The sequence below is a fragment of the Phalacrocorax carbo genome, chromosome 3, assembly GCF_963921805.1.
Source record: "Phalacrocorax carbo chromosome 3, bPhaCar2.1, whole genome shotgun sequence".
In the NCBI taxonomy this organism is placed as follows: Eukaryota; Metazoa; Chordata; class Aves; order Suliformes; family Phalacrocoracidae; genus Phalacrocorax; species Phalacrocorax carbo.
The window spans coordinates 69,187,120-69,213,191 of record NC_087515.1 but is presented as its reverse complement, the minus strand read 5'-3'; the positions used below and the strand labels follow the sequence as shown (position 1 = coordinate 69,213,191).

Sequence of the window (26,072 nt, the reverse complement as noted above, 5' to 3'; positions counted from 1 at the left end):
TGACCATCTTTGGCTTGACAGGAATAGGCGTAGGCTTCTTGAAAAGGCTGAGAGAAGAAGGTCCAACTAAAGCCAATTTTGCATCACACTAATGAGCCAGGGGATTCCTAAAACTGCCATACAAATAAACCCCTTATCCTGTTTCCAAGCTTCCCTCAAGAGCATATGCACTGAGGAAATTCCAAGAATTTCCGAGGAGTTAGAGACAAAACACATTAAATAAAAGTAGGAGGTGTGAAAAATGGTGAATTGTTTGTGGTGAGTTTTTAAGTAAAGTAGCTTAAAAAATTTTAACAAAACTCTTTGGACAACCTCCCTCTGTCCTCAGACATATATATAGGATAAATAGAACAAATACTGTTCCTACATGTTTGTTTATCTGTGAAACTTCTCCACACAAAAAGTAATTATACCTTTTCAGTGACATCATCCAAGTAATAGTATCCTTCTGACTATGTCATAGGGGTAATGTATTTTTGACATTCTACACAAGAATAAAGAGACTCTTTAAAAATACATACCTCCTGTTTGTTCCAGCACAAATCTCAATACAATAAATTAAACTGTTGTGGATTCAAGTGCAGAAGTTGACCCATTGTACCAAAGAAGTAATACAAGTTCTAAGAGACTAGATATTTCCTCAGTTTTCTTAAAAATTTTATAATTACACAATTAATTTGTTTTAATAATCTTTTAATCTCTATTCCACACAACAAGCATACATTATGAGACTAAGAAAGAAACAGGGTGACATACAAGGCTTATCAGAACTCCTCTCTTAAGTTTAATTGCATGCTGTTTATCATGCAGCAAATTAGCCTTGAGAGGTCACTGTTGCTTATGCAGGACAGAAGCATTAATGCTAAGATGATACATAGACAAATAGTTTAGCTAAGCACTTACTACCAGGCTTTTTACTCTATAATCCAGTCTTATGTTGACATGAAAAGACGTGTTCATATGACGCAGTAGAAGGATGTGTGAAATTATTCATAACAAAAATGTAAACTTTCTTCTTTCAAATCATTACTTTGATTACTTAATATAACATAGATTTAGTACAATAAGATGATATGTATTCGTTAGAGTACTCTGATTAGATTGCTTCTTGTCATAATGTTTCATCACTAACGTGAAATACTTTGCAATGTTGATCTTTTTATTAAGCCGATATCTTTTAAAGCTAAAGATCTAGCAAGTCGCACAGGAAGTTAACTGTGTGTCTGTTTATTGAACTTGATTTACTTCATTGAGCTTTTAATGTCATCAGATAAAATACAAAGATCAAAGACATTTCCTGCCTAAGAGGGAAAGTGAACTGCATTTTAACTTTTTCATGCTACCAGCGAGACTTCTTGTAACCCAACCAATAGAATAACTGCATTGCAGAGGTATGAATCTTAGGAATTAGACTTGCAGAAAAGCTGCAGTCATCGGCTATAGCTTCTTTCAGAACAAATTCCCTTTTCCATGACTGTGAGCTGTTAGAATGCCCATTTTACTCTGACTGTATTCCCATTTGAAGTCATGATAAAAACAGGCTTTCAAAGCTGTTGTAAACTGAGTTCTTTTTTTGCCTACTCATTTAAAAAACAAATGATAGAATTTGTCTTACATCAAAACCGAAAGTCACTGTTCTGTTCATGTGTTGAATTACATTCCGCCAATGATATGAAATCATATTTCATCCATTTGTAATGATAGCTCTCTCAAATTCTATCATAGCCTGTGAGACAGGTTTGATGCCTTTGAGGCTGAAGAGTCTCTAACCCTGTGAGAAATTCTGATTAAATTGGTGGAATCAGTTGCGGTAACCATTTTAGGATGTGCATGTCATGTACGAACAAAACCATATATGATTAGTTTAAAATTATTTTCATGCTAAACCACCTCCAATACCTTATTTCCTCTCAACATTTTAAATAAGGGTAATTTTGTACTTTTTGGCTATAAAGGCTATTTTCCAATTTGCTTAGAGCCACATATGTTTACAGTTAAAGCCCTGATCCTGCAAACGTTTAAGCATATGCTTAATTTTACCTAGTGGCAATATCTCTTATATACTGACTAACAGGGTAAAAACATTTATAAGATTTGAGCCTTATTTGACTTTCAGGAAATCTTTTTACACTCCTCCAAATACTGCAAGCAGCCCTTTTATTGAGCAAACTATGCCTGCAAGGCTACAAAGGAAACCCAAAATAAAAACAGAGATATCTGCACATTTCTCTAAGAAGGATAGTTTTTTCCATTTAAGTTTTAAATGGAAGAGAGAAGGAAGAAGAAAAGTCATAGCAGCACCTGTTACACTGCCTGTTAAACCCATCAACAGGGCAAAATGTGGTATGAACATGGCCATCAGCAGAGTTAAGAGGAGAAATGAGCCTCTGACACCCAGAGCAGATAGTGGAGATCTGTAATTGGAATGGTTGCCTCTAGAAATACAAGCATACACAATTTCTGTGGCTGAAAAAAAGGGCAAAGGGTAAGAAAGAAGAGCCTTGGTTAAGAGACAAAAATTCACTAGGGTTTGAAGAAATGATGGCAGGTTGTCAGTAATAACTTCCTTTGTCTCTTCACCCCAGGTCAAGAATGCAGTCAGTGCAAAGGTTGTTTTCAAGACACAAGCAAAGAAGTGAGTCCAATTCAGCATACATCTAAATTCCCCTGGGTTTTTCATGTTACCTTCAAGCGTGGGAAGAAATATTTGTGAAGTGTAACTGAAAATGATCACCCCTACAGAGACCAGGAAGTCCTCAAACTCAATGGAGAGTCTGAATTTTGCCCAGGACCACTGATGTGTTTGTGTGAGACAGTAGGTCATTACTACAAGGATGATAATGAAATGGACCAAGGAGCAAAGCTGGCTGAGTTTGGAAACAATTTTGAGAGTCTTGATAAATACACAAGGCAGCAGTGTAACAAATGCAATCACAGACCAAGTTTTCTCACTCATTGGTACATACGGAAAACTATGCGACAGCAAATTCCCACTAACAACCAGATACAAAATACACGTCATGATCAGTTCTGTTACTTGGGTTACATTGACAACTATGCCACCTAGTCTGGGAGATAGCCTTTTGCAGCAGGCATTTGCAATATCTTCATACGTGTCTCTCACTCTTATGAGCTGCCCATCTTCATTTTCTTCATACAAGCAAGCAATTAGAATTTTGCCTGTGTAACAGCATAATGCTGCAGCCAAGATAATAAGAAACAGGCCACTGTATCCACTATAGAGAAGAGCATACGGCAATCCTAGGACAAATATTCCCTGAAAAGGAAAAAGAGAAAGAGAAGATAGCACAAAATCCCTGAGGCGAAATGTTTACTAGAAGCCACCCTCCCAGACCTGCCCTCCATTGAACATTGCTTTCGCCTAACAGCACAGTGGAAGAACTGGTACATTTAGCTAAGTAAGTAACAATCATGAGAAATGTGTTTATTTATGATAAATAAAATTATCCGCAAAAATAACTGCTCCTATCAACACACATGTAATGATAAGCTAGGAAAAAGAGAATGTGACTGAAAGATAGAGTAAAATTCCTAGTTAATATTTAAGGCTGATGTGATTAGAAGCACATTTTAGAAGGTTCATAGGCAGTTATCCAGTCAACATGCATATTAATGAAACAGGTTCACTATCAGTAAAATTAAGCAACTGTAGCATCATCTCTACAAATTTCATTCAAATTAAAAATAGCACTCTAGATAGACCCAGTGATGACAAGTCTCTTCAGTCTGAAAATTGTTAACAGACCTCTGGAAAGAAAATGACATTAGACTGACAGCAGATTTTGCTTGTGTTTCATCCGCGGCTTCTATATGCCTCGTGCAGCTTTTGCTCTTGTTAAGTCCACTGTGATTCTTCTCACAGCTGAGATTCTAGACTGTGCAAACTTATTTAGGTGATTAAAAATACATGCAAAACACATAGATATACTTTAAACAGTTTCTGAAAGGAACAGAATTATACTTGTTTTATCCAGTAAAAAAACCATGGCATTTTAGTTTCACAGAAAACTGTGTGTATTTCTTTGTCTTTTTTCCCTCTTTCTTCTCTACATTTAAGGACAAATGACACTTTTAGGTGGTTTAATTTCCATCAGCACAAAACCCCAATGAAACTCTTGAACAATAGTTATTCATAAAAAGATCCAATTTAGGAAAGATGCTTCTGTGACATTCCCCTTTTTATGCTACAGAGCTGAAATTAAGCAATGCACATTAGTCAGACTGGTCAGGCATTTTTGTTCTTGATGGCTGAAGAAAGGTAGGGAGGAAGCAAATACAGTAAACTAGTCCTACAGAAATTTTTACTTCAATGTTTCTTAGAGCATCGATGACATGATGAAATATGAACATTTGTGCTCTTGTTTGCTATTCTGGCCTAACAGAAGGACTTGATTTGCATCAAACCTATCTAAACTCTATTTCTGACCACACTTGAGCAACCCCATCTGCTCTGCAAAACCCATGGATCCCTGACAGAAACAGGCCTCCTCACAGAAGGGGCGACCCACTCTTCTCTTACCTCCCGAGTGGGTAGTGCCACTGACTGCCTTCAGGAGCTAAAGCAGAAGAGGTGAGTTTCATGGTCTAAATCTTAATTTCAGACTTTTTAATCCACAATAGTGGACATGAGGCCATGCGGGGGACAAGTGTTTCAGGCATGCTTCCATCTTTGCTGTTTTCTATCAACTCCCTCAGGTTTTATACCCAGCAGACAACTTCTGTGAGGGCAGTCTAGGAGCCCAGCTCTGCCAGAGCTCATCAAGAAGGCAGGTGCTTGTCTCAGCTTTGTAGGGTTTATACCTAACACCCCACTTCTAAGTGATACAAGTACTCCCAGGCCTGATCCATAAGGTGGGCTCTAAAGAGAGGCAATTTTTCAAACATAAAGTAATCATCAATGTATAAAAAGTATTCTCTTTTTCTCTGAGCCACAAAATAGCAGTCCTTTTTGAGCAGATTGTGGGATGACCATCAACCAGGGAGGAAAGATTAGAAGTCCTTAAATTAGAGCAGTATTTTTTCTCTAAGTCAATGAGAAAAATGGAGTGCCCATCATATGAACAAGCAGCATTACCTCTTTCACCAGGCTTCAGTCTAGATGCAGGTATCTTCAGCTTTCAGCTGAATCAGAGCTGGAAGAATCATATTAAATACATGCTGACTGAGTACATTTTGATTAAAAAGGTCTATGCCTTTATGTAGTGAAACAGAAGTATCTCAGTTATTATTACTGATAAAATAATAAAGTTATTGACTAGATACCTTTTTTGGTTGTTTTCAGTGACTTCATTTACAGCAATGGTTTTGTATGTCACAGGTGCTGTTTCATTTAGGAGCTGGGATGTTTGACTACATAGCTTGTGGTACCTCAGTGACCCAAATCTCCCAACTCCAATGGCTTAGCTCCATTCTAACACAGGTCTCATGACCCAATTAACTTGCAGGGTAATTAGCATTTCTTTTGCACATGAGCTTCACAGAAGTGTTCAAAATTCTACTGTTTCTGCCACCTAATGGTCTACTTTCTTAAAAAGACTAGATATCTGGCTGAATCCAGGCTGCAGGTAGCACACATGTAACAGTAGCTTTTGGTATCATGCCATTTTTAATCATGGCTTTGACTGACTGGCAAGTTAGGTAGTTGCTTAAAGAACAAAATGTGTTTTCTTTCCTATGAAAACAATCCTCAGAGAACATTTACATAACAGATTGAGTTTAAAAGCATCACAAATAAACCAAGTCTATGAAAAAATCAGAAGGATAAAAGCCAGAGAGTCATCTTTCATATTAACGTAAGAACAATGATATTTTCTCAGTTCCTTGCAGTTTGTAGCAAGTTTATCTCATTTGTCCCATACTCACAGCATTATTATTTTGCCGCTTAACCTGCATTTGGGAGTTCAAACAGTATCTGCTGACCCAAAGGGTCACTGTATGATTAAACCACAGGTAAGTGTCAGCACAGGCCTTACACACAATGGCTTCTCCCCTGCTGAATTTAGTCTATTAACATTTATATGACTAGCCTCAACCTAAACCAAAGCATAAGTCTTTCAGAGAGGTTATCACATGAGACAGCCATTTAAAGTCCTCCCCCAGGTGGCTGCTTTTCCATGCTTAATTGTTAGTTTAATCAGAGCATAACATAATTCTAACCTCTAACATCTCCTTGCTGTTGTTTATATCAAATAATTTTATTTGGTACCTAACACAGACCACAGGATGATGGAGGTAGGTGTTTTTTCATCTTCTGATTTCAGACCTTATTAAACAAACCCATTTTTGCACTCTGTATATTCTTTCTTAAAATTATGTATCAGTAATTGCCAATTTCAAACCACGTACAGTGAGTTTAGAAATTGTAAATTGAAACTTTCTACAGAAACTGTAAGTTTTTCTTTCAGCTGATGTCTTTGACATCTTTTTCCCAGAGTTTGTAAATAATAGCTGGTGAGATTTGTGTAAGGGACTTACCATTTCTGTGTCCTTCAGGTTTCAGTTAATAATAGAAAGCAAACATTGTGGGCATAACTGGTTTTGCAGCTTTTTGGATACAGAACATGTTTAGTAGAGAGAAACGGGAGAACTCTGAACATGACAATACAGTAAGTATGTATGTGGTGAAATGACAGTGCTTCTCCTGCCTTGACAGAAATGGTTTTTCCATTTAAAAAAAAAAAAGGTGTCACGTATCAGCAGGTTGCCAAATTTCTACAAAATATCCAAAAATGTTAGTGATGGCCCTGAGTGTTTGAAGAACAAAAGACCCTTTCTCAGACTTCAAAACTCATTTTGGATTTGATCTTCTGTTTTTACCTTTCCAAAAGCAATACTTTCTGGTAGTACCATTTCCTGAATACCTGTTACACCATTTGTCAATGCACATTCGGTCCAGCCTGGCCTCAGCACTTGCTCTTATTGAGTCTTCTGATCCTGTGTTCTCACATCCAAATTATGGCACAGTCAGCCTTAGCTGTGAGGCGTCAATTAAAAATGAGCGGCAACCGTTTCTTAAATTGCCTCCCATCTCTTAGTTTTAGCGTTCTGTCTGGGAAGTGTTCCTGTCTGAGTGGTTTTATTTTCAACTGTTCTAGTGCTAAGTCAATGTTAGCTCTAAGTATGAAGTTTTAAGGGGATCTGTTTACAAAATAGAATAGCACAGGGAAAAAGCAGTCACACAGCTGGGTACAGGGAAGAGGGACGTTTTGAAACAGTTCTGTATCACAGCTCAGCATGAGCGGTTGTGCTATTTGCCATCACTCCATCCGCCCTGTATAGGGAGGGACTGAATCTTGCTCAGCAGGCTGCATCTTCCCTTGTCTCCCAAGACATTTGCAAGACATGGGTATTTTCACCCTAAACGGGGGATAGAAATGGACTGTTCTTTGTCAATGAGTGAATACATGTGCCTGGGTGGAGGTCCTTGTCAAACATTCAGAGCAGACTTAGCCATAGGCAGCTGAGCCTAGAAAGAAGGAAGGACTGAGGGCTGAACTGGTGATCAGCCTTCGAAGAAATGGTAAGGACAGGAGTGGAAAGGGCATTAAGGAAAAGTCAGACTCAGCTAGAAGCTATTTATTAGCCTTGTCGGAATACCCCCAAGCGGAAGCAACCAGGTATGACAGCTACCACCAGAAATTACTGATACGCCTCCGACACAAAACAAACAGATCTGGATTTCCAAATTACACCTGCACATTAAAACATTTTTGCATTTGTCGATGGCTGGACTGCAATATTTGAACTACGTGAGAGTGTTTCCCACACCAGCAAGGCTGGCTGCTTGTTTAAAAATACTAGATATCTGGATTATTGTAGAATGCAAGAAGTGTGCCTTCTGCTATCATACCACTGTTTGACTCTACTTTACTTCAGGGTAAGCACCTCCCCAAGGAATAAAATGCATTTAGAAAAATGCATAAATGAACACAGTCAAGCACTCTTGAGAAAATATAAAAATTCCTTAATGTTCGGTTTTAAGTCTTCATTAATTCTTCATTTCATATGCTGTTTTAACCTGAAATATGACACTTCGAAAAACAAAGCAGATTGAAAGGTAATTAAAAAGTAGAGAAGGTCAAATCATGGTCAAAGTTGAGACATGCCAAAAGACAAAGAAATAAAATGGGGTAAAAAGCAACGCTACAGAAAAGAGAGAGAAAAAGATTTCACCTTAAGACTTAATCAGATGGAAAAATAAATTAAGAAATTAAGAAGAATTAAACTGAAAATTATTCAGTTAGTACAGTTCTCCTATATGCAGAATACATGCTAATATGCCAGACTACTGAATTAGATCTGATTGCCTTTCTCACCATCTGCACCTACTCCACTGGAACAGTTCATTTAAGCCTAACTATTTTCCCAGCTATGTATTTGATGCATGAACATTGATTAGGCATAGAAACGATACAGGAAGCCTCTGTTGTGGATCTTCTAGGAAGAGTAGGGAGATAAATTCAAGAATCCTGCTTTTCAGTACACTTTCACAAAATAATTAATTATGTTGTAATTTAAAATAAATAATTTTCCAGAACCAATGCAAGCCTGTGTTGCCGTGGTATTTATGTGCAGATACAGTTTTATGAGACAAAATTTAAAAATATAGCAAACCTCTTAATCTCAAGCCATGACAACAGAGCTACTTGCTTGTTGACTTCCATGGTCTTTTTCCTTTCTCAGCCACAACTGTGATCACTGGTGATTTTGTATCTTCTTCCAGATCACTGTTGACTACATTGAATAATACTGGACCAAATGCCAATTATTCTACTAGATAACCTCCTAACCCTACTAGAAACTCATCCCTTTGACAACAGATCCACATTGACAGGTACTTTTTTGGGATCTGTCACTTAGGCAGTTTGTAATCCATTTAAGATGTATTCTATTGTTGCACTAATTTTTAAATCAGAATATTGTGTATTAATGTGTCAAAATTCCTTTTAAAAGGTCTAAATATATTCTTTATCTTTCACTGCCTATATTACAATCTCATCAAAGAATTATATCAAGTATGTTTAATAAGGACTGTAAGGACTTTTTCTCCAAAACCATAATGATTGGCACTAATTATATTCCTAGCTTTTTATTCAGTATCAATTAAAACCTGTATTAACAATTACACTTTTTTTTTTCCTTAGAATTGTTGGCAGGTTTCACTAGTCAGGATTTAACTGGCTTTTTAAATACTGGAATGATATCCACAGTCTCCTGAAAATCCCACATGTAATAGCAATTGAAGAAGAGTACTATAAGGTCAGACGTACATCTCCCAAGTGCAAAGCTGCAGGGCATTCTTCTTTCAAAATATTATTGAGATAGATACATTTTAATATCCATTTTAAATAGTGACTGTCATTATCTAATAGTAAATTGTCCAAGTCTAAGCTTGGAAAAAATAGGCACCTCAATTTATAACTCACACCTATCTTAAAATAGGTCATTAGCTGAGCTGAGACAAATTTCCTTTCACAGATGCCTGTTTCTCTTGCTGGCTAAGAGAATATGTACATAACAGAGTGTAGACACACAGCTTAGAAACTCTGAGAGTTAACTTTAAAATGTCTTATGCAGAAAAGTATGGTGCCTGTCCTGAAAATTTACAAAATGGCCCACTGTTCTCCTGTGCTATGAGCACATCCTCCTGATTCTCTACAGAGAACACTTACCAACAGTTGCATTTTCTTCAGAGGGAAGAACAATTTTAGAAATTCCCTGTACTGCTAATGTAGGAAATTAGTGTAGCAAAATTCAGTGAGAGATCTCCGAGAAGAGGAAAACCTCTAAGTTGACTTTACCTGCTCTTACAGCCACATACTCACCAGACTGGGCTGTGTGTCCTAGTGGCGTGGCCAGGATTACCTACATGCACCAAGGAGGACAAGGGTGCCAGCAGTCAAGTGCTCACTGTGTCTCTGGGGCTCATCTTGACTAGTGATGACAAACAGCTTTTGGATTTACCCTCTATACTCTTTCAGAGTGGATGCAGTTTTGGATTTTTGCCTCCTGATTTTGTCCCATCCCTCATAAATATTAGGTAAAATCCCCGAATTTCACAGTACTGTTGCTTTCCTTAGCTGCTCATTTTATAGATACTGTCCTCTACTTCATTCCCTTAACACTTATCTATAGGTCAGTTTTTCTACCTCTCCATTTGAATGAGATCACACAGATGGTGCTCTGTAGCAGTTAACGCATACCTTCCTTTTTAACTTTGTTCTGCTGTTTCTCCTGATGCTTTTAGACAAACATACACGGCGACATATAGAGACACACGCTCCCATTCATACTTCATTTATACCACTATTAGTATTTCTGCTTCAAATTTTTACTCTAAGCCTATCCTTTATTTTCCTAATTCCTAAAATTTGTTTTCTTAGAGTCCTAGTCCCTGAGAGATGCATTTTTTCCTAGTGTTTTTGGGTTCCTGTATCTCTTTGCTGCACTTCATAACTTATAATTTGCAATGATTACTCTCACCCTCCCTTTCTCCCTTTTGCTATTTTTTATTTTTTTAAATTTTAATTGATACATTCACTTCACACTTGAAGTAGGAGGGGTTTTAACACATAGGCGTACTATTTCTTAATTGTGAGATGTGGCTTCTGGACATCTCATAAATTCTTGTTAAACAACTTCAAATTGCTGTCAAATTTGCTGTCTGTATTTATTCTTCCTAACCAATTATCTCCCATAATTTTCTCCAGGTTTGTAAAATTCACTCTTTTGAAGTACCAAGTATATGTATTACTGTCCTCTGTTTTCCTGTAATGAATGTAATTAGATCCACTGATCTGTTCACCTTTATTCAATGTAATGAGGCTCAAAATAGAATTACCTTATGCTAGTTTCAATACCTTTTGTGTTAGATAATTATAATTTATCATTTTTAGAAACTTTAATGATGTTTTACTACAGACTGCAAACAACCTCCAGCATAGGTCTTTAAAACTGAAGGCACCAAGAACAATACAATTTTTCTTTCCAGACAATAGCTCTAACACAGATAATCATCTCTCTAACAGAGTGCCACCCTCACTTCTTTTACCTTCCCTTTTTTTGTAAACATGTTTTATCTAATTATTTTAAAATTCCAGTCACATAAATCATCCCACAAAGTATTTGCTGTATCAGTTATATCCTATTTCTTCTCAGCAGTAAGAATTTCCAGTTCTTTAGCTGACTACCCAGAGTCCTGGCACTGCTCTACAGACACCAGGAAAAGAATTCATCTGCTTTCCTACTCACTTCACAGTTTGTTCACAGCTCAGCTGAGTTTGAATTAAAAAATACTACAAGCTGTTCTCTGGAAAACTTCAAATATTGTCCAGGGCCTGAATGACCTTAGCAGCAGATCCATCTCCTTTAATGTCAGTGAAAAATCTTCCTTTAACTTCAGAGATTGTTGAATTAGACCCCAGCAAACTTATTTTTCCTGATTTTTAAAATTCTTTCTCTCTGCCAACGCCAGCCTGTTTTAGCTGCAGGGAAGAAAGTGGCTAAGGTGTTTATTCTGTGATTAATGCCTGCAATCACCTTATATACTGGGAGAAACTTCAGAAGTGTTGTTCTGTCAAACCTTCATGTCCCATAAGCAGATGATAAGGAAGGTAGACTGCCCAGGAGATGCTGTGATAAGATAAGCAAGTAAGGAAGTCGTGTGGTCCACACTGCAAAATGTATGTGTCTGTTTGACAGAAGTCACTGATTTTGTTCTCCTTTTAGTGGCCAGATTAGTCTTAAGAATCTACTAAAGATTAGGAAAGGGAAAAGAGGGAAGAAAATGTCTCAGCAAAAAAAGGAATTGCTGCTATTGAGCGTGACAGCTGATCCAATTGGCTTTGTTATTGGTTTAAATAGTTGTTCTAAAACTGAAATAATATGCTTGATGCTTAATTCTGCATGGTTTTGTGGAAATGTTAGTTTGCATAAATTCAGAGTTGTCTGCAAGAACGCACTGAATCATGCAAAGTAAATCTCCCAAGTAAATTACCTTTTAAGAAAATATATTATTTTGGTTGGTCCCAAAGGAGAAAGCAGGCTTTGGTAAAAGAATGAGAGTTTTATTATGTGTTATGTAGCAGAGAGGATAAAGAGATGAAAAAAGTAAGGCAGTCAAAACTAAAACAATTATTATTTTGAAAGTTAGTAGCGGCGAGCAATATGGACTCACTGGCTGCTTACCCATTTCCCACATTATAGCTTATCGCAGATGCTGAAGTTTTCACCCGAAGGCAGCAAGTACTCAGAACATCCAGTTGAGCAACCTGTGAGTGAGTTGTCATGAAAGTGTGGTCAAAAGAGCTTGAGGGGAGGCACAGAGGGGACTTCGGGAGTCTAGAAGCAAGGCAAAGCAGTGGGGAGCCAAATAATTTTATTTGATTGTGAACTGACATAACAAAAGGAGTGCATAGAAAAAGTGCATAGAAAGTTCAAACTCAGGCTGGGAGAAAGCATTTGGCTTGTTAGGAGTTTTTCTTGAATGCTACCTGTATGGGACAAGCCACAGTTCTTGTTACTTTTAACAAGTAAGGCTGAAGACGAAATGGAAAAAAACAGACCCATGCTACAAAGCACTTTGCACTGGAACAAACCTTATGTACCTCTCAGAGGTGAAAAAGAAGCCAGGTTACATATTCTGGAAGCTGGGTTATATTTTCTGAACACTGGAATAGGATTTGTCATGACTGCATGCAGAATAAAAGGTAACTGAGTCCTCCCCTGTCTAATATTATCCTGTTCTTTCCTCAGCACAGACCCAACCACCAATTTTAGTTGGACTCTTACTCAAGCTGTAATGAGTCCCAGAGCTCAGTGTATAAAGGGGAAATTTGTCTTACAGCACTGCCTGGAGAGAATACAGTTAATAGTCTGGGTGAAAGACATAAATAGTGGTATACTATTATTTTTGGTCTCTAGGAATCAGTAAACTGATACGGAGTATCATAGCCTATTTCTTCTGGAATACGTGAGAAAAGATGCTGTCTTACAATTAGGCTGGGTATAGACAACAAATTTCTACTGCTTTTCCTCTCTTAAGCTCAGTTAAACTTCAGTGACATCCCTGGAGGCTTCTACCTTTAGGATAAAAGAAGCAGCAACTGATTTTACTGATTATATTTCATCATGCACTAATACAGATAAAGTTGAGGTTGCAAATGAATTCCTGTAATGGAGGTGTCCCTCTCCTATAATGACATAAAAGATCACATCATTCTTAAAATTCAACATAGAATAATTTGCCTAATTTCAAGTAGGTTAGACAAACGTTCCCAAACTGCATTTAGTTTCTGTTCCTTTCTTCTAAATAACTTTCATGTCTCACATTCAAATTTTCAGACAAAATCCCAATTTATTAATAAGATGAAAATAATGGACTTTAGGTGAAAACTCAGTGACTGTTATTAAAATTACTAACGTGACTACTTTTTTTACTGTCTTTGGTACCCAAGGAAATGATAACTTCCTAACATCTATGAATTGGATAAAACTCACCCAACTTTTTCTGTCTAAAACACAATCAGAATCACAGGATCACAGGTTGGAAGGGACCTCAAGGATCATCTAGCCCAACCTTTCTAGGAAGAGCACATTCTAGACAAGATGGCCCAGCACCCTGTAAAACAGACATTTAATGAATGAGTACACAGAGTAGCAGAAAAGACTTATGTGAAAAGCTACCTTGCTTTGATGCACACTTATTAGGAATGGGATTCCTAACTTCACCTATCTAAATACAGCAAAAAGTAAAGCTAATCTGCCTGGAAAGGATGGACAGAAATAAGGATCACCAGAGGACTATTAATTCCAACAGTGTAGGGCAGCTATTTTAGGATTTGTGAATTTCCATCAGAGATTCCTATCTCTCTGTGTTGTCTATAGAGTGAGATGAATTCCTTTATAAAGGCCATGAGACTGTGAGGTGCCCAGGAAGAGCCAAGGAAGAGCAGGAAGGTGGATAACTTGGCAGCATGACTGCACCAGGGGAGGCAGGGACAGTGGGGAAAAGGTGTCATCAGAGGAACACCAGAACATAAGGTTGTGAACCATATGAGGTAGCAACAAGGGGTAGGAGAATATGATGGGCAAGAGGCTGTGAGGAAAAATGGCTGGCTATGAGAAGAATTTAGCTATAGGTATAAGACAGGAGTAAGTGGAATGCTAGAAGGAAGGTATGAATTATGCAGCTGATTATCCTTTCCGATTAGGAAAGGAAACCTTCAGGGGTGGAATGGCAGCTCATCACAATTTAGGAGATAGCAAAGAGTCTCTGAAATCCCATCCAAGCAGCACAGGGAAGCCTACAGTTTTGTGCAGGTATTTTATTTTTAACTTGAGATGACAATGATAAAACGTACAAAAGGAAGCACTCAGAGCAGCTGGCTTTCCAGCAAAAGTGAAAAAAGTCAGCAGGGAAGCAAAAGCAACAAGAGCAGGAGTGGGGAACTCATTTTAAACTCCAGATCCCAATTAAAGCTTAGAAGAAGATTTTTAAGTCCCTATGGGGAAGGTGGCTGGGGAGATGCCATTTGGAGTTGCAGAAATCACGCAGACACTGAGACAAGAGAATGGCTTTAAAATGTAATGAGATAGAATAGACCTCATTGCCATCTTCTAAATATGATATAAACAGTAAAATGAGGGAATTAACAGTCATTATAAAAGAAAAAAATAAGATAACTTCTTATAAATATAAATAACTTTCTTCTGAAATTATGCATCTTGCATCATATAATTCTTGGATACCCATATTTAGATTTCTTCAGGCTTCAGTAGAATTATTAATAATTTCTGAAATACCCAGATTTAGTTTGAAATAATTAAACTAGAATGGGTTTTAAAACTGGAAAAAAATCCTCTGCTTATCGGGGAGGAACTAGCCTGAATCAAACATGTTTCTAGAGGGGAAAACTGAGCAGTAAAAAAACCTGTCATGAATGGAAATACCCATGTACAGGAAAGGCAAAAGCTGAAGCTACCATTGCTACTGAAAACATAAAACAGCCAAAAATGTTTGCTTTAGGGAGCTACAAAACATAATCTGCTGGTGCTGTTATTTGTGTCAATTTAAGAAATGGACTGAGAGAAATTGAAATGGATAGCAGAGTATGTGTATATGAGTTGAAGTGAATGTTTCCTCACTTTGACTCATATGTTTACATTTTTGAGAAGTAAATATTAAATTTATTTTTTTTTTGTTAGCTATTTAGTGAACACAGTATTGTACATATGGCAAAACTAGTGCCACTGGCCAAGAATACAGAGAAACATTGCCTTCCAAGAAACATTGTGTGTGTGGGGAGAAGAGGGAGAATGGATGCAAATAGAAGTCATTTCTTTTATTTAGCTTTAGGGGCAAAATGTTTTATATAGCTTACTGTGCTAAGACTAGGTTACAACATATCATCTTCAGTACTGTGCGTAATCAGTGTTTAAGTCTTTTTATTCTCTCAAATAGCTCCATTTGCTCATTCAGAGAGAGCTTGTGTCATTTCAGTGAATCTCCTGCTGTCAGGAATTATACACATTGAAGTAAACTGTGGATTAACCATCTATGGATTGTGTGGAAGAAGCTTTACCATTGGAAAGTCTGCTACAGAAATGTTACTACTTCTGATTCTGTCAGTACATTATAATAATTCAGATGTCCTTTACTTTCAGCTTTAAATTCTCCTACACACTGTAGATGTTGAGCTTGTCAACCTTTATTCCCTGATGAAGCCTAAGGCTCACTCTTTCTTTTTATAAAAAAATGAACTCCCATCTGAAAATCTGCTAATGGAAGTGAAGGAAGTTTTTAAAAATCAGGAAAGGTATGCTATCTGACAAAATATTTTACTTTCTGCTGCCTATCACTATGTTCTTGCCACCTTGGGAGGAATGTTATCTTGGGAGGAGTTATGTGTCTAAATATGGTTTGTTAAAGCAAATTTGCTGAGGTTACACACCTCATAAGTTTAAGAATAGAGACAGAAATAACATTTTTAAGAAGAATATTTTCCATCAGTGATAGCTGGTCAGTGGCATGTGCTATTGAGATGTACCAGTCTACAAATTATCTCAGCCACAGAAGGGTGGTAAATGATTATAATAGGTAATTTGGGCTTTGTTTTGAAAGGCAACTGTCACACATAATATCACAACAATAAAGGAAGCAGATATAACAGATCAGGAAATTAAAAGTTGCCTAATAATAGTGTTTTTAAATACCATGTGACCTGCCATGAATTAAAAAAAGGAGAAATTGTACCATCTGCTTTCATTCAGCTTGTTAAAAATGCTTTCAGGGATTGTTGGGACCAAAAAGAATGGTAGATTAATTTTATTTTAGTGTAGCAGGAAAGTACATCAGCTATTCCCTTCACCTGAGGGAGCCAGAGATCCTTGTTCTGCAACAAGTCGTTGTGCATTGGGTTCTCCCATGGAATAAAGTGATCATTGCTTTCAAGCAGCTGACAGTTACTTGATCCTGTTTGGTAATATTTACTATTTCAAAGCGTATAATTTTCAAAACGCTACTATCCATTTATCTTCGGTTCTGTCACTCTCTTTCTTGACCATCTGTTTTTTTAAGATGGAATGACTATTTTAATGGCTGAATATTCTAAAGGTAATCACCACGTTCGTTTACTGATTTATCTTGTGCTCAGCCCCTACAATGGGTCTCAATAGCAAGTAGAATTCATTCTATATAAAAAAGAGAGGAAATTGAATCAAATGTCAAGCTGATTTCTCACAGGCCACGTTTAAACAATCATTATTTTGTAAAGAGTTTCTGTAAAATAGAAAACATTTTGAAACTTACTTTCAAAATTGTTCTTGTTATTGGAGCAGCTGGAAGTCCTTGATAGGAATCCCATTGTGCAGGGCACTCTGCAAACTACAAAAAGATGGTCTCTCCTCCAAAGAATTTAAAATCCAGGGGTAAAATAACAGGAAATAAATACAGGCAGACACGGGAGTCAAGGAAACCATGAGTCAGTACCATAAACTGTGAATTAAGAGAGTAAATGGTGGTTTCAATGTAGCATATAACCATGACATTTTCAGCAAAAGGACATTTCCAAGAGGATCAGAGGAGTGCAAATAAATATCTTCATAAGTTCATAGGAATGCTTATTTAAATATTTAACAAATTGACAATGGTAATTGTAACTGGAAGAACAGAGATCAGAGCCAACAGGTGCAGAAAGATAAATGGTAGACTGTTAAAGATGAGTAGCTTACATTTGGTTTGATGGTTGAAGAGGGGCTTGCAAGAGCTGGTGGACACATGGGGTATGGAACTGCATCAGCTTTCCAGGTAGGTGTGCATGGGGTGAGCTTGGCAAGGTCAGGGAAGAGTGTGCTACTGGGACCCAGATGGGGAATTACTGGCACTCAGATAGGAGTTTTAGCCTTGTGGGTCAGTAAATCAGACTATGTATTACTGAGGCTTCACAGAAAGAAATAAGCAGAAGTTGGACATAGGCTGAGTGTGTGGATTTAGAAAGAGGCCTGACTGAAAGATGTTGCCAGTTGATAGGCTTGCATGGCATCAAGGACAAAGCCATCCGCAGCCAGTGAAGAACGGTTGGTGTGGCCACACCCTGGATGGGAAGACAAGGAGCTCTGTTTAGCCGCTTCTACTGTCTGCTCAACAGACAGACCAATATTTTATGTGGGCAGCAGAGGGATCTAAATAAGATGTGAACTCGAACTGGCCCAGGAAAACACACTCTGCTGTTGTCAAACACTTCCACAGGCAGTGAAAGATGTGGTGTCTATCAGCAGTGGCTGCAGCAGCCCTGAGAGCCTGAGTCTGCTGCAGGTGATGACCTCAGGGAGGAAGGTGTGAGGCAGGCAGTCAGGAGAGATCACCAGCATTTGTTGTGTGCCTGGTTATGGACAGCAGTATAGAGCAGAGGACACTGGTCGTGACCCTGTGTATTAATTCATGCAATACTTTCCCTTATGAAAAATTCTTGCAATGAAAAATACAGAGTGATGTAGCATGTGTGTGCTTGTAGTTATCTACCTACCAATGCAAAAGCTTTCTTTAGGCACTAACACCCCCAGAGCAGGCTATCTCCTGGGTGGTTTGAATACTTCCTAATGATGAAATGGAAGAAAAAGTGGTCTGGGAGGCAGAGATGCAATCTTCAGTTCTGTGAAGCGTTACTCACCTGTACTATTTATTTTATATATGTCATGGCAGAAGTGCAAACTGACACGCCCTTTTTGCACATATAGGTAAATGTGCATGTAGATCACATCTTTGTCACTCGGCAGGCTATTAAGCTGTAGCAACGCCATTAACAGTTGTCCTTTGAAGAATGGCAGGGTTTAAAGCTCTTGGGTGGAGATGTGCTTTCACTTCATTCATGTAACTGTATGTAAGCTGACTGAGATATAAAATAGTAGAAATACTGATGTCCCCACTAAAGGCAGCTGTTGGCAAGCTGAATTTGGCAGTTTGCCAAACCAACTCGGAAATTACAATTAACATAATGGTTCGTGTTATTACTGGCTATAAAGCACCGCTGTAAGGAGAAGAGTTGAGCTGGTCACTCCCAGCTCCTCCACTGAACCCCGCGCCAGGACCTTGGTGGCTGTTCCCTGCTCTGACTCCCTCAGATCCCATGGGGTGCTCCCTCTCACTGTGGGGCAGAAGGAGGAGGGCAGGAAGATGCAAGTGGGAGTCTCCCAGTGTGAGGCCAGGTTTATATTTGACGACAAAAGCTTTGTTCAAAGCCTTTCCTGACAAATGAGTTAGAAAGGTGGTTGAAAATAAGTGCCCAAGTATTCAGCTGTGTCTGTGAGTTTTCTTTTTCTGTGTCCTCAAACACAGACTGGGTAGTGACAAAACTGCCATTTTGCACTGGAATGCAGCAGTTGTTAGGATAAGCACCAGCAAGATCATCGTGCTCTACCACTTGTATGGGTGCAGGTGCCCAGGCACTGGCAGCAGGCGCTGCAGGGCGGCCTCTGTGAGAGGCGGCCGGGGCTGCCCCGAGCCAACACAGCTGCTTCCAGCCAGCTCCAGCCCACCCACCGCAGGCGCAGCTGAGCCCCGCAGACATGACGGCAGTGCCTCAGCAAAAACCTGTGTAAGGAGGGGCCAGAACTGCCACAGAGAGTAGGAAGGCGACCATAGGAGTGAAGGACAGAAGTTGAGCATGGGAAAGGAGGGAGGAAGGGTGTTACTTTAATGTTTGTCTTTTTTGTCCCCAATACCAGATGCAGTAATCAAATATATACATTAATTAGCCATAAAGTTAATTTTCCCCATTTTGAGTCAGCTTTGCCTACAACAGTAACTGGCAAGTGATCTCCCTGTCTTTATTTCGATCCACAAGCTTTCTCACTTCTGTTCTATTTGCCCAGCTGAGGGGAGGGATTGAGTGAGCAGCTGGGTGGGAGCATGGCTGTTAGCCAAGGCTAACCTGCCACACTACTGTATACTTACTTGCTAGTTCCTCTGTCCTTTTTACATGCACAGAATTTCAAGTAATACCAGCTTTATGTAGGACTATAGCCTAACACCTATAAAATAACTGTTCTAAAAGATTAATAGTATTAGATTTTCCAGATGAAAAGATTTTCGAACTTATATGACAAGTGAACAATCAACAAGATGCCTCCAAGAAACAGGCACTTGCAAATTCTGCAAGACTTTGCTGACCAGACTGACAAACTGGACATCAACTCCAGGATAAATACACCATGCATTGCAGTGACTTAGCTGTTGTTTCTAAGAATAACCTGCAAGATAATGTGGTGGCTTTGAAATTTAGATGCTGAGATATACAGATTTCAAAAGTACTAGCCAAGAAGAGTTTCACCTAAAGTAGTTGGAAATGATAGGTAATTGACATTGTTAAAAATAAAGTGTAAAATAAATACTTTCTTGAAATGTAAGGTTATAGTTTGAGGTTCTGAACAGAAGTATTCAGATTTCTTCAAGCACAGCAGCGTTTCTGGCTACTGTTATCAGAAGGGTGTAATATTAGACAGCTGTGTCAGTAAAGCTCAGGTAAAAATCAGGTAAATATATAAAATAAAGGTAATGGTTAAGAATAAATATTTTAAAATATATCTATCTTACACCCAGTGTAATCAAGATATTCAGATTTAAGGCTGAGGTTGCAGGTTAAATTCCACGTTTGTGTTGAGTGTTATACTTTAGAATGTCTCCCTCCCATCTCATATGACATAATTATCTCATATAGAAATTAGCTTAAAACATATCCACATCATAAATCATCAACCATTGTATATCAGTTATAGCCAAACTATTGAGGCTATTAGAGTAATTTATGAAGGAAACACAGAGAAAGAGAGACACCTCCAGTAACTCTCTTGCAGCTCATCTATGAGGAAATGCAATTTTGGGCCCATGGTGCGGGCTTAAAAGCCCTTAAAAAAATTCTAAAGATTTTCAATATGTCATTTTAACATCTAGAGGCTGCAAGAATTGCAATACTTTGATCCATTACTTGTGTAACCCATGTACTTGTTTCTGGGATGCTTCAAGAGCTAGTATAGCGCTTTCTGAACCAATTGTCCATATGTTGGGGACTGTCTGTACATCCAGGGAATAATTTGTGGAGAAGTTATGCTATATCACAGCTCCTACTCGCTGGCAAACCTGACACAGAGGGGCTATGGAAAACTGACTTGCCAGTCCTAAGATTTCCATAATAGTTACACTAGAATATGCTGATGTAAATCCATTCAATGCCCCCTCCATCTGTTCATTGCCCAGATGATGTGACAAGCAACATAAAATGCAATACCTACAAAACAGCAACTTAAATCCCATGAGAACAATCCAAATATTTCTTCCTGGAACAAGAAACAATTTTAGATAAGCCACCTCTCTATGTTCAGGAGTTCTGGCTTCATAACATTTTTAGTGTTTGCGGCTGACCAAGGGAAAAGTAGACTGATATAGTGCATTCTCTAACGCGATTTATGGGAATGGCAGTTAGTTAACTCAAAATCACTCCACTGCGCAGTGCTTACATGTCAAATAAAGAGATTTCTGTGAAGTAGATATAATTTCATTGTTGCAGGACAACACGTTTTTTATAAAAAGCTTTCATAATAAAAAGTAGGGTTGGGAATAGAGAGAATACATATCCTGTATGCAGCCTTCTCGGTGGTATATGAATACGTGCACAAAACTAAAGAAATCTACTGCAGGGTCTGAGCTGAAATAAAAGGTTATATGAAGTAGCGACATATGTTCAGAATCTTTCTTTCCCCAAGAGAAAATCCAAAGAGAAAACCACGGCACAAATGTTAGTTACAGGGTCTTCTCTAAAATACATGTTTTATCAATTGCATTGCATAATGGTGACATTCTGTCATAGGAAAAACAGATCTGAGTTTAGATGGCTCTCACCGGGTTCTAGGCTTTTTTGGGATCTCCGCTTGTGCCTATATGGGTTTGTGGTCGTAAACCTATGAAAAATAAATTTGGCTAGTACTGCAGGTGCATTTCAGCTAAAATCATATTGACTGGTATTTTTATGTGCACCACAGTAGTCCTACAGTCTTGGAATTTTACTTTGTGCTGTCATTTTTTGACTAGCTCCATTTGAAGTCTTGAATTACTTGCTGGTCCTAGGTTAGATATCGGCATCAGGCATCTCCCTTAAATTCTCAATACCACCTCTTGATATGAGATGCAGCAGTTTGTTTCCCTCAGACATCTATAATTTAGTTCAGAGCATGACTTTAGCTTCAATGTATAATTCAAGGAAGTTGCTGCTCTGGGCCCCAGAAAGGATTGACCCTTGTTCTCAGGTCTGGAAAATAAACACCTAAGAAAAAGCACTGGAGTTAAGATCTAAGTGGTTATTTAGTTAAATGTGACTAAATTATTTAAGGTTGAGGACGAGAAGGTTTGTATTGTGGTACATCTAATGACCTGGTGGCAAAAACATTTAGCTTTCTAAGCACACAAACATGTACATATTTATAGTTAGAAAATGCTTAAATATGGTGTCAATAAAGCTTAATGGGAGGGGTGTTTAGACACCTTAAAAAGATGTTTGCCTTTATATCTTTAGGAGCATGTCTGCTAATTCTGTTTCTCAGTGTCACTGTGTTTTCCACTTAAGTCTTTGGGAGTTGTTGATATTCAGTTAGCACTCTAAAGATTTAGCCTGTATTAGGCAGATGAAGGCAGGTAACTCAGAGGAAGCATCATGGAAAAATAAATATTAACCACGAGATATTCTCAAGTGAATCTTTTAGAGTTACATAAATAAAAGTGAGCCAAATTTGAATCCAATATGGAAGTGTATCCATAATGGCACACCTTGAAGGAAATACAGATATACACTTTCATTTCTAAAAATGGTGGCTGTTGAAGTGTTGAGTCTTTTCTAAGCTAATGTACAATATACAGAATATAAATATAACAAGCATATTTTTGATCACTACTGTAATAATTATTAATTTATTATTGATACGATTTAAAATCATTATTAATACTAATTGCATTATTGCTTTTCCTAGAAGCACTTGCAGCAGACAAGCACCCTATTGTGTTATTCTGGTCACGGAACAAGAAAATTGCCTCTGCCATAGGTATTTCTAATCTTTGTACAACCTAATCTCTGCAACAGGGGACAGGAGATGGGAGACAAGAGATGGCTACATTTGGTATCAGATGCATTGAATCAAAAGGCACATTCAGTCTGCTTTGATACATCGTGATTTACCAAATGTCCAGGGAAGAATTGTGCACTTATGTTACACTGTATTTTAAAGATTGTACAAGCATCATAATACTGAAAGCACTTTGGAGCTGTCTGGTAAAGTGGCTGACTTTTTTGCACTCTTAAACTTGCCATTATTTCACGTCTTCCCTTTCTCTCTCTTGGTTTTTCTCTGTTCTTTGTTGCCTTCATGATACTATAGAGTGAGTGCCTTTTTCTTTTATTTTGGCTTTCTCTTTCTTGGACAAACATTCTCTGTACTGTTTGCAACAATCCTCCTACATGTGGCTGGCAAATAAATAGACTTTATTGTCCTTTGGTTCTGCTGTGAAATGCTGTACCATTAGAATTTAACTACCTTCTTCCTTGTGACTGTTGCTTTGCTTATCTATCCAGCACTACTGTACAAGTCAGTATAAATTTTTTTGGCCTTTTACTGCTATGTACAAACAAATGCAACTTGCATCACTCTGCCAGATGATGCTGTTAATTTTCCCTTTTGAATTAACTCAGCTTTATGGTCTCTGTCCTTACCTAGATTAAGTGGATACAGGTTTTCATCTGCCTGTGCAGTGTTTGAATACAAAGCGTGTTTCCCTGGAGACCTTAAATGTCTGAAGCGATCATTTACACGTACAATGTAATCACCAAAGGTGTACATTTTTTCAGTTGAAGTTAAAAACAAAATAAAAATCTCTACCTCTGTTTGAAAATACTTGCATTTAAAACACTGAGCGAAACCCCTTTCTTTAATTTCGGAGACTGAAGATTTAGTCATTCCTATAACAAATCTGGATTGTGAAATAATTTCACTTTTAGACTAATCGTTTTCACTGGAATAACTCTTTAGAACACTTCAGAATTCTGCTGAAATGTTTACCTCTAATTGCCATGCAAAACACTTCTGCCCTTTCCTCTGGGTAGGGCAAAAACAACTGTCACTTTAGCATAGACTGTCTGCACCAGTCAAGAACATTCGGATTGTTTTAATCATTCTGTTCACAACTCTGACTTTCTCTTCAAAGCTATTCATAGAAATTTCTTCAAACTGTTATTTTTTACTGACAGATGCCCGTTCAATATTCTCTCCTCTCTCCTCCTCTGCTGCCTTTCTCCTTCCCTTTCCGTGCTCTCTACCCTTGCTCCTAAACCGAATGCCAAGTATTGGGAAGTCAGAAGAATGCACACGTGTGTACGTAGATTCACATATGTGCTCACATATGCACACATGAAGTTTCACAATGTGTCATTAGGACACTTTGGCTGTACTATTAACGAAACTGCAGCTCCTGGGCTTTGCCATCCTCAGCATGTGTTAGAAGGGAAGCTCAATACAGCTGTAGCCAACTGCTCTTTTATTGCTGATTTCTAAAATATTTGACCAAATGAGATCCAACAGCAGTATGCAAGACTCAGCAAGCTGAGAGTTCTGACTAAGACCATGGTTACTGCTCTGACTGGATAATTCCACTTAAATTTGTCCTGTGTTTTAAATTACCAACTGTATGTTTGATAGTGTTTTTACACTGTGTTATCGGTCTACTTTTCAACTGGAAGCTATAATATTAATAATTAATGGTAATTGTGTACATAATGACATTCAGGAATTTTTAGGCACTTTGATGTGTTTACAGAGGCATTATTACTTTTGGTTTTCAGAAAGGAAAACAATGGGTGAGAGAGAACATGACTTGCCAAAAGGTCATACAGCAAATATTGACGAAATTGATTTACAGAATGAAATCTTGGCTTCGGTGAAATCAAAGGCAAAACTCACAGAGACAACAACAGGCTCTCATCCCAGACTCCGGTCCTGACTAGATGCTGCTGAAGGAGACTGAAGTTAAAATGTGTTACTAGAATGCAGGTGGGGTATTTTAGGACTTCACGCTTTTATTCACAGCTGAACACTTTCTGAGAATGATATGTTACTGTGCCCTAGGTGTTATTGCATTGGCTCTCATGTGGTGGTGCTCGTGCTTGAAAATACAGCGGGGTTAGAAACATGGCCTTTTTCTTCTCCTTTGCAGAGCTGAGGGATGAACTGGATACATAAACAAATGTTCATTGGCGTAATCACAGACTCGTGTAACACTGGAAGGATTATTTTTCTATAATTAATGTGCCATAAGCAGTGTTTAAGTAACAGTTACTGGGACAAGGTGTGACTGTGGATACTGCTTTCTTCTTACCATGTCAGACAGAAAGTTAGTGGTAATGATGGAATTATGTATGGAAATGAATCATGAAAAGTGAGAAAAAGAATCTGAAACATTTAATGCTAAATTTAAGGATTCAGAAGGATGCTCAAATTCCACACAGAATGCTGGGACCAAATGCTTTCAGTCTTTTCAACCTGACTATTTTCTTTAACATTGACAAGTATTATTACACCTCTTGTGCTCCATGCTCCAATTTATATCTAGTCTAATTTATATGTCAGTAAATTTATGTCTGACGTCAGTCTGGCTCTTACTATCCTCTTTTTATTAGATGTTTACCTCACATTTCTATCAAACATCTCTGTCACTGAATTCAAATAGACAGGTGCAATCACCACCTTTTCATTTTCACATAGTTTAAATATTTTTTAAACTGTAGCTAGCATATATATCTTTTTTTTCCCCTTTGGAACTTTATTTTTTTCGAAGTGCTAATCTTACACAGAAGGGTTGAAATATGTTAGTAATAAATCCATAGCAACCTTTTAGAATATTGCAAAATGATGGTATGCTTCAGTAAAATAAAGCAGGTGAAGTGATGACCAGGTTTTTCAAATGCTGATTGTAATGAGTGGAGAAGTAAAAGGTTACCTGAATGGCATTTGTCACATTCCATCCTGCTTCCCAGCTGGTGATCTGTTTGACCTGGGCATGTGGCAGGGGAGCTGGGGACTTGTATTCTGGATCTTGGTGGCAAACATCAAGTTCAAAGTTCAGGGTTCCGTCTGGTTCCTCTCTCTCCTCACTGTGTGTTCTGTTCAGTTCATCTCTTCTGGCAAAATTCACATGCTCTCCATCAGTGTCTAGGCAGCTGTCCCATTTCACCATTCCCAAAAAGAGAGATGGTCTTCTCCTAAAGCAGTTGAAAAGAGATGAAAAGGTCTGCTTCAAGTGAGCCATCCTGAATACTGAATATTAAAGCAAAATATTTCCTTACGTGTCTTTATTTTTTTTCAGCAGTTGTACATTGTTAATCCTTTTGTAAGGTTAGCCTTGATATTGTAGCTATGATTAATGAAGTTTGTTGTCCTTAGTTCATTTATCTGTGTCAGTTTCAAATGCCAGCTAAAGAAATATCTCCAGGGTCTTCAGCATACTGCCCAGAGTAGTCTGC

At 38.0% G+C, this 26,072-nt stretch overlaps 1 protein-coding gene across 1 annotated transcript; it reads right to left on the bottom strand.

The window, feature by feature from the left end:
• Window positions 1-2,125: 2,125 nt before the first annotated feature.
• LOC104043634 (vesicular inhibitory amino acid transporter) lies at window positions 2,126-25,786 on the bottom strand. Its single transcript, XM_009503296.1, has 2 exons — window positions 25,550-25,786; window positions 2,126-3,277 (listed from the first exon to the last, which is right to left on the bottom strand). Exons 1-2 carry the CDS (start codon window positions 25,784-25,786, stop codon window positions 2,126-2,128), a joined length of 1,389 nt encoding a protein of 462 aa, XP_009501591.1.
• Between the last annotated feature and the right edge of the window lie 286 nt (window positions 25,787-26,072).